Below are 8,661 nucleotides of genomic sequence, written 5' to 3' on the forward strand. Positions count from 1 at the left end.
AGCCTTGGAGAGAGACCCCCCAGGGCTGTCCCTGGGGAGGGGTGGCAGAGAGGTGGGGCTGGGCAGAGGTGATGTTACCGAGCACAGCACAATGGTGGGGAGCAAGGTGGAGCCCAGGGGAGTTCCTCGCTCCCTGGCATGCTGCAGGTCAGGTGTGGGGAGGACGAAGCCCCACCAGGACGGCTAATTCCCTGCTGCTCCTTCCTCCAGCACGTGGGCTGCGACCGTGTCCTGGGCTCAGACTCAAAGGAAGACAAGTGTCGCGTGTGTGGGGGAGACGGCAGCTCCTGTGAGACCGTTGACAAGGTGGAGCCCAGGGGAGTTCCTCGCTCCCTGGCATGCTGCAGGTCAGGTGTGGGGAGGACGAAGCCCCACCAGGACGGCTAATTCCCTGCTGCTCCTTCCTCCAGCACGTGGGCTGCGACCGTGTCCTGGGCTCAGACTCAAAGGAAGACAAGTGTCGCGTGTGTGGGGGAGACGGCAGCTCCTGTGAGACCGTTGAGGGCGTCTTCAACCAGTCCCTGCCGGAGGGAGGTAGGGAGCGAGCAGCCTGGCCAGCGCAGCCGGCATCACCCACCCTCACGTCCCTCCTCAGCTTCATCTGCTCCTGGGGATGTGCAGGACAGGCACAGGGACAGATCCCAGGGAAACACCCTGAAGGGCAGGACCAGGCTGCAAGCAGGGGGCAAATCGCTCCTGTTCACTGACCAAGCCATGACCCAGCCACCGCTGGCACCCAAGGCCCTGTCACAGGGCACCAAGCTCCTTCCCTGCTCCCCAGCTCACGCTGCCCTCAAGCCAGGCTGTGGAGGTGCCCGTGGAGATGCCCATGGAGATGCCCATGGAGATCCCAGCCCCACAGCACCTCCCTAGCATGACCAGTCCCATCACAAGAGCTCATACTGCAAAGCAAGCTGCTGTCCTGACAGGCCATAGTGCTTTTTCCATTTAATTGCAGTGGGTTTATCTCTGCGCTGCCAGCATCTTGTTTGGTGTTTAACCCATGGGTAACAGGGTGGCACACGCTCCCATCCAGCTCAGGGCAGGCTTGGCTGCGGGCTCGGAAGCTGAGCATCACTGCTCACCGTCCCCGGGTTGTCTCGCAGGTTACGAGGAGGTGATCCAGATTCCCAAGGGCTCCGTCCACATTGACATCCGGGAGCTGAACCTCTCCATCAACTACCTAGGTGAGATGGGGCTGGGGGACACTGAAACCCCAGCCAGACACCCCTTGGTCTGCAGTTCCCCTGTGGTTAACAGGGTCTGGTAAAGGCTCAGCATGGAAAACCCCCCACCGCAGCAGAGGATGGGGCTGGGGGCCTCAGCCTGGGGTTGGGGCAGAGGAAGGCAGCAGGGTGGCATGGCCCAGCGGTGCTGCCTCCCTCCTGCGCTCCCTGTTCAGCAGCGTAACCCTGAGCAAACCCCACACCCCGCCGTTCCTGGCTCTGTCGGTGGCTCCTTGGCATTCCCCCCCTCTGCCAGCATTTGGGCTGGGGATTAAAAATAGACCTGCTCAGATTTTCCTTGGGCTTAATTTTCCAGCCAGACTCCGGCTGGTTTTTACAATGGGCTTCTTTCTTTCCCCTTGTCTTCTCTTTCTGTCCCCAAGCGATGGAGAGTGCTCGCAGGGCAGTGGGCAGGGGTGCCCACTGCTGGCTTGCTTCCTGGTGCCTCCACAGTGGCTCTCCAGGAGCAGGAGCCTGCCCAGACACTGGCACTGGTGGGAGGTCGCAGCAGGGCTCCCCTGGCAGCATCCCTCCAGGCCGGCTCCCTTTGCTGGGTTCGGGGATGCCAGCATCCCTCCCTGCCCGGCCCAGATATACTGGGGACTCCTCATGTCCATCCAACTGGATTTCTGTGCACTGAAGGCACAGCTTGTGCCTTGAATGCCAGGTTCAGTGTTGGGCCCCTCACTACAAGAAAGACGTTGCCTTGCTGGAACATGTCCAGAGGAGAGCAGTGGAGCTGGGGAGGGGTCTGGAGCCCAGGACTGCTGGGGAGCAGCTGGGGGAGCTGGGGGGGTTCAGCCTGGAGCAGGGGAAGCTGAGGGGAGCCCTCATCGCTCCCTACAACTGCCTGAGAGGAGGGAGCAGCCGGGGGGGTCGGGCTCTGCTCCCAGGGAAGGGGCGATGGGACGCGGGGCACCGGCCTCAAGGTGTGCCAGGGCAGGGTGAGGTTGGGCATGGGGAACAATTCCTTCCCCTTGGGGCTGTCAGGCACTGGCAGGGGCTGCCCAGGGAAGGGGTCGAGTCCCCAGCCCTGGGGGGATTTAACAGCCGGGCAGAGGCGGTGCTGAGGGCCAGGGTTTGGGGGTGGGATGGCAGGGTTAGGGTAAGGGTTGGACTGGGGGAGCTTAAGGGGCTTTTCCAACCTAAACAATTCTATGATTCTGTGATTCGTGTCTCTATCAACTGCTGCCACCAGTCTCTCCCACTCCAAGATCTGTCCCTGCACCCCAGTGAGAGGGGACGAGCATCCTCCATTCTCATCGCTATGAAGTTTCCTCCCTGCTCTAAAGCATCATGGCAATGAGGTCGCTGCCAGCAGCAAGGGCAGGAGTGACAGCGAGCTGGGCACCAGTGCGGTGTTGGTGGCAGAGAGCAAGCAGGGAGAGCGTGGGAATGCGAGCAGGAGCCAGCAAGCGAGCCGATCTCCCTCTAGTGACTCGCCTGGGCAACCACAGCCAGGGTCCTGGGGACCAGCCTCCTCCAGTAGCCCCAGCAGCCAAGACCCAGTTTGCAGAGCTGGATTTGAGCTTGGCTTCATGGCCACAGCTTATCACACTGCCAAGTGTCCCCATCACCACCCCAGGCAGCCAGCTGGGCTCCCTGCAGCATCGTCCTTCCATGGTGAGGTGGTGGGCAGGCTGAGACAAGATGATGGCACTTCGGGATGTGGTTTTGTAGGCATGGTGGTGTTGGGTTGATGGTTGGACTTGGTGATCTTGGAGGTCTTTTCCAACCTTAATGATTCTATGATTCTATAGGTACATCAGTCCCACCTCTGATAGTGACTGTGTGACCCTGACCCAGGCACCTACTTTATTTGCCCCACCTATTCCCTCCCTGTAAAATGAGGCTGATGGTATTTACCCTCTGTTGTAGCAGTGCTCTAAGCCTGGCAGATGAGAAGCACCCGGCCGAAGCTGGATACGGGTGCGTTCAGCCTTTCTGCTAACCCTTGCTCCCCTGTCCCCACAGCGCTGAGAGGGGAGAGTGGCGAGTATTACATCAACGGGAAGCTCTCCATCGACCCCCCGCGGCGCTTTGACATCGCGGGCACAACGTTCCACTACAGGAGATCACCAGAGGAGCCTGAGTCCCTCGAGGCCTTGGGACCCACCAACGTCACCCTCTTCGTCATGGTTGGTAACATGGTTCCTTCATACCCCCACGAGGTATGGGCTTGGCCTGGACTAGAGAGACCTTGCCATGACTACATGGGAGTTGGAGCTAATCAGCCTCTGTCCTTGCTGTCTGGAGAAAAGGGGCACAGAGATCAGAGGTAAATTAGGCTAAATTCTCAGGTGCCTCTCCCTCATCTGCCAGGCTTTGGAACGATTAGATCTGTAAATGCACAGGACCCTGTTCTTTGATTGTGTCACCTTGGTGGCTGCACCACTGTCATCACTGGTGTGATGAACGTCACCGTGTCAATGCTGGAAGGAACTGGAAAGGGAAGGGGGGAGATTTCAGCTGCCCTGGATGTTAAAAGAGTGCACTGAGGTCATGGGATGCCATATGGACAGTCATGGCCATGCTGGACTTCAGTGGCACTGATGCCTCTGCGGTGCCTTTCTCTGCAGGTCCTTGTGCGGACAGAGCTGCAGGGGATCCGGTACAAGTTCAACGCACCCATCGGCAGGGATGCCTCCAACCAGTACTCCTGGCATTACACCCCATGGACCAAATGTTCAGCGCTGTGTGCAGGGGGTGAGCTTTGACCCCATGTTGGCTGGGGGGGAGAAGTGTCTGCACTCCTGTGACCCCCACACGCCGTGTCTGGGCCCCGTGAGACCGCACACGGACATTAGCATCTGCTTTGCTCTAAAAGAGTTCTTGGGTTTCTATGAATTCCCACTCTGCACGCCAGCTACATGCGAGCTGGTGTCAGTCAGCATGATCTTGTGGGCAGAGTGCCAGGGCAAACGACCTGGATGCCAGTCTCTGGCTGGCCCATGGTATAGGTGGTAGAGGTGATAGAAGGTGGCGTGATACGCTTGAAATTCATTTCCTTGTGCTGTGCAGGACAGGTTAGCCGATTGCAACAACCCCTGGGGCCTTCAGATCTGCAGGCCTGTGAACTGAAACACCGCTGATGCTTCCCTGAATCCCTCGGGCTGGTTCCCGTGGAGGTTGGCACAAAGGTTTGAGCCATGTCTCCTGGCTCTGGAGAACCTGACTGTGGGTGACTGAGCTGGTAGTCAGAAGAAGAGAGAAGCAGTTTCAAAAGCAAGGGTTAATCATGTTCCCTGTTTAAAGCTAAGCGTGCTGACCTGGTCTTGCACACTAGGCATGAACCAAGTGTTGCCCCATCTTGTTCCAGCTATTCCCCCCAGTGCTCACCAGGCCCAGGTTAGAACGGGTTTATTTGAGGAGGAGAGCTCTCAGGGAACAATTTGATCCTCCATCCTCTGCAAACTCTGCTGGGTGGATCTGGAGGTGTTGGAGGCAAAGGAGGCCTTGGTTATGAATAGAGACGTAGGTTCAGGCTTGAGGAGGTGCGGTGACAAGCGGCTGCCCCATCCCGTCACCCACGCGGGAGCAGAGCTACGGGGCTCGTCCCTGCAGCCCGGCTCAGCGCTAGCCTCAGGGTCCTCCTCTCTTTCCCCTTTGCCTCTTTTTGTTGGCAGGCAGCCAGATCCAGTCTGTGGTATGCAAGAAACTTTCTGATGGCTCAACTGTCTTCAACCATTTCTGTAGCCCTGAAACCAAAATGCCAGAGCGACAGAGGCCGTGCAATACCGAACCGTGCCCCCCAGCGTGAGTACCGTGGCTTGGAGCAGATCAAGGGAGTGCAGGTGGAAAAGCCAGCGTGGATGACGGTGAAATTCCCTCCTCCCTGCCATTCCCAAGTCAGAGTCCCCTGCCACAGTACCCAGGGGTGACACTACCAGGCTGGAGCAGCTCTGCTGGGGAGCACGGAGGCCGTTTTCTCCTCTGTGCCCCATCATGAGCACGATGCAGCGTGCGACCTGCACAGCCCAAGGGCATCGCTGCAGAGCAGGGGCAGTGGTGACACAGGGAGCAGAATCATGGAATCATAGAATTGTCTAGGTTGGAAAAGACCTTTAAGATCATCATGTCCAACCGTTCCCCTACCCCTGCCATCCCACCCCCAAACCCTGGCCCTCAGCACCGCCTCCCCTCCTCTCAGGCAGTTGTAGGGAGCGATGAGGGCTCCCCTCAGCCTCCTCTGCTCCAGGCTGAACCCCCCCAGCTCCCCCAGCCGCTCCCCAGCAGCCTGGGGCTCCAGACCCCTCCCCATCTATGTTGCTCTCCTCTGGACATGTTCCAGCAAGGCAATGTCTTTCTTGTAGTGAGGGGCCCAAAACTGAACACAGTATTCAAGGTGCGGCCTCACCAGCACTGAGTACAGGGGCACGATCACTTCCCTACTCCTGCTGGCCACACTATTCCTGATATAAGCCAGGATGCCATTGGCAACCCCTCTCCACGCAGCGCTCTGTGCACGAGGCCACGCTGTGCCTTGCTCTGGGAGAGTTGTGCCGAGCACAAGGTGTGTTGGCCAAGGGCGGTCTCTAGCACGACCTCCTCCCTGTGCTGCTGTGCTACTGGCAGAAAGGAGCCCTCCCCGTCTGGTCCTTTGGTGCAGAGCAGATACTGAGCACAGTCCCTCAGAAATGGGGTTTAGGTTGGACATTAGGAAAAACTTTTTCACCTAAAGGGTTGTCAAGCACTGGAAAGGGCTGCCCAGGGAAGGGGTCGAGTCCCCACCCCTGGGGGGATTTAACAGCCGGGCAGAGGTGGTGCTGAGGGCCAGGGTTTGGGGGTGGGATGGCAGGGGTAGGGGAACGGTTGGGCTTGATGATCTTAAAGGTGTTCTCCAACCTAAACAACTCTGTGATTCTATGAAATCATCCCAGCCCCTCCCTGGCTGGGCCTTGTCTTAAAGGGAAAAGGGAGATGTGGAGGAACTCTGTGGTTCAGAGCTGCCTGGGAGGCTGTGGCCAGAGTAGAACAAGGCTGTGTACGGGAGTATGGGGAGAAGCACGGACCGCTGTGCCTCTCGCAAGCTTTGCTGTTTTACCTGTCTCCAGCTGGGTGATTGGGAACTGGTCTGAATGCAGCCGAAGTTGCAACGAAGGCGTCCGCACACGCAGCGTCTTCTGCAAGCGTAAGATCTCTGCCAGCGAGGAGAAGACCTTGGATGACGCTTCTTGCACCCACCCACGCCCAAAGATGCTCGAGCCTTGCAATAATCAGACGTGCCCTCCAGAGTGGGTCGCCCTGGACTGGTCTGAGGTAAGTGCTGAACGTCAGCCCTCACCTCTCTGATGGCTCTGGTCCTTCGGAGGACCTTGTCAGTCATGAAATCACTAGGTCAGAGCATTGCTGATGGCTGCTGGCCATGGAGAGCATAATGTGGGAAATGGCCTCGCAGCTCAGGAGACAAGGTGGGAGCACTGGTGCTCTCCTCTCTCTGCTCTTTGCTGTACATCCTGACCGCCTGCGTCCTCTCTTTGCAGTGTACCCCAAGCTGCGGGCCAGGTTTCCGCCACCGCATCGTCCTCTGCAAGAGTGGTGACCACAGTGCAACACTCCCCACCTCCCAGTGCTACGAAGGCTCCAAGCCCCCAACCAGCATGAGGTGCAACCTCCGGCGCTGCCCACCACCACGCTGGGTGACTGGCGAGTGGGGAGAGGTAGGGACAATCCTTTCCATGGGGTTATTAAAGAAGACTCTGCCTCCCCAGCCCCTCAAATCCTTGTGCACATGAGGCTTTTACATGCCAGCAGAACCCCGTGTGGCCACCACAGCTATCTGGGGGGCAGCAGGACTCCGTGGCAGTGTTTTTTGCCCCACCTTGGCTCAGGAGGTCTTCTCTTTGCAGGGCCCCACAGAAGTCATTGGAGGGCCCCACAGGTATCGGGGGGCAGCAGGGCAGTGAGGTCAGGGAGCCGTGCAGAGCAGCGGCAGCGATGGGCTGCAGGGGTGGGCTGGGCCAGTTGCAAGCGGGGCCATCACTGGTCCGGTGGCCACAGCCCGGTGCCAGCAGTGGGGCGATGCCAGCAGTTCTCCCTTCCCTCTAACACCCCTTTAGCTGCAGGGTGACATCGGGGTGCAGGAGGGCTGGGAAAGGCCGGTGGTTTAGGGCTGGATGGAGAGGCCCTCGCTGAGTCCTGAAGGTTCGAACCAAGCTTTTTAGGAAGCAGGGCCGCAGCGCCCAGCTGTGCCAGTGAGGTCCCTGCAGTTTCTGGTGAGGGAAGGGGCGACTGCATCCAGCACCTTTTGCACCTCCTGAGACCTGGCCATGCCCTCACCCGACGCGTTATTAAAGCCCTGGCCCCCACCTCAGCTCTGTGCTGTTGCCCTGCAGTGCTCTGCGCAGTGTGGCCTTGGCCAGCAAAGAAGATCCGTCCAGTGCCTGGCTCACACCGGGCAACCGTCCAGCGACTGCGTGGAGAACCTGCAGCCACCCAGCATGCAGCAGTGCGAGACCAAGTGTGAATCGGGACCTACAGACAACCCCGAAGGTGAGGGGGATGGGGGGACCAGGGAGGGAGATGTGGAGCATGGCCAGCCTCAGGGGCCGCACGGTTCAGGGACACAGGAGCCAGCAGAGCCCAATTTCATAGAATCATAGAATCATGGAATGTTTTGGGTTGGAAGGCACCCCTAGAGGTCACCCAGCCCAACCCCCCTGCAGGAGCAGGGACACCTTGAACCACATCAGGTTGCTCACAGCCCCGGCCAACCTGGCCTGGAATGTTCCCAGGGATGGGGCCTCCACCCCCTCTCTGGGCAACCCCTGCCAGGGTTTCACCACCCTCATTGTAAAGAATTTCTTCCTTAGATCCAATCTAAACCTACCCTGGTTTAGTTTAAAGCCATCACCCCTTGTCCTGTCACAAAGGATTTGGGCTCTAGGGGCTGTGCTGTGGGGTAAGGCTCTTGTGGGGAGACCTGATGCTGTCCCCCCCAGTCCCAGGCCAAACTGGCCTGCCCGGGACCCTGATAAATGAAGTAACTGCACCTTGGCAAAGAGAGGCTTTTGGTAGCGAGGGTTTCGGTAGCTTCTTCAGGACGGCTGCATCTTGCTGCCTGCTGGCAAGCAGCCTGCGGGAGCCGGGCGTCGGGGCGCAAAAGGAGCTTGCAGAAGGCTGCTTAGAAGTGTCCCCCCTTCCCGGGGCTCCTCACCCCTGAAGCAGCTGTAACCCCGCTTCCCTCTGTCGCCCATCCAGAGTGCAAGGATGTGAACAAGGTGGCCTACTGCCCGCTCGTCCTCAAGTTCAAGTTCTGCAGCCGGACCTACTTCCGACAGATGTGCTGTAAAACATGCCAGGGGCACTAGGGACACAGCGTGACCCCCGTGGGAAAACTGGAAGGCAAAAGCTGCGCCGCAGGGCTGCCAAACCGTGCCCTTCCTCTCTGCCCCGAGAATCTGCCCCGGGTCCGACACAGACACCGGTCGTGCTT

General features: G+C 59.0%; 1 protein-coding gene across 1 annotated transcript in view; it reads left to right on the top strand.

Annotated features, from left to right (window-relative positions):
- Positions 1-8,655, top strand: part of ADAMTS10 (ADAM metallopeptidase with thrombospondin type 1 motif 10) — a 63,328-nt gene extending 54,673 nt beyond the window's left edge. The window contains exons 18-26 of the mRNA XM_009645281.2: positions 411-534; positions 1,107-1,187; positions 3,201-3,364; positions 3,806-3,932; positions 4,853-4,982; positions 6,281-6,485; positions 6,710-6,886; positions 7,562-7,718; positions 8,427-8,655. Coding sequence (XP_009643576.1) covers positions 411-534; positions 1,107-1,187; positions 3,201-3,364; positions 3,806-3,932; positions 4,853-4,982; positions 6,281-6,485; positions 6,710-6,886; positions 7,562-7,718; positions 8,427-8,536 — 1,275 coding nt within the window. The 3' untranslated portion in view covers positions 8,537-8,655. The remainder of the gene's footprint in view (positions 1-410; positions 535-1,106; positions 1,188-3,200; positions 3,365-3,805; positions 3,933-4,852; positions 4,983-6,280; positions 6,486-6,709; positions 6,887-7,561; positions 7,719-8,426) is intronic.
- The last annotated feature ends 6 nt before the right edge of the window (positions 8,656-8,661 follow it).

The sequence above is a fragment of the Egretta garzetta genome, unplaced genomic scaffold, assembly GCF_000687185.1.
Source record: "Egretta garzetta isolate BGI_Z169 unplaced genomic scaffold, ASM68718v1 scaffold348, whole genome shotgun sequence".
NCBI classification, from domain to species: domain Eukaryota; kingdom Metazoa; phylum Chordata; class Aves; order Pelecaniformes; family Ardeidae; genus Egretta; species Egretta garzetta.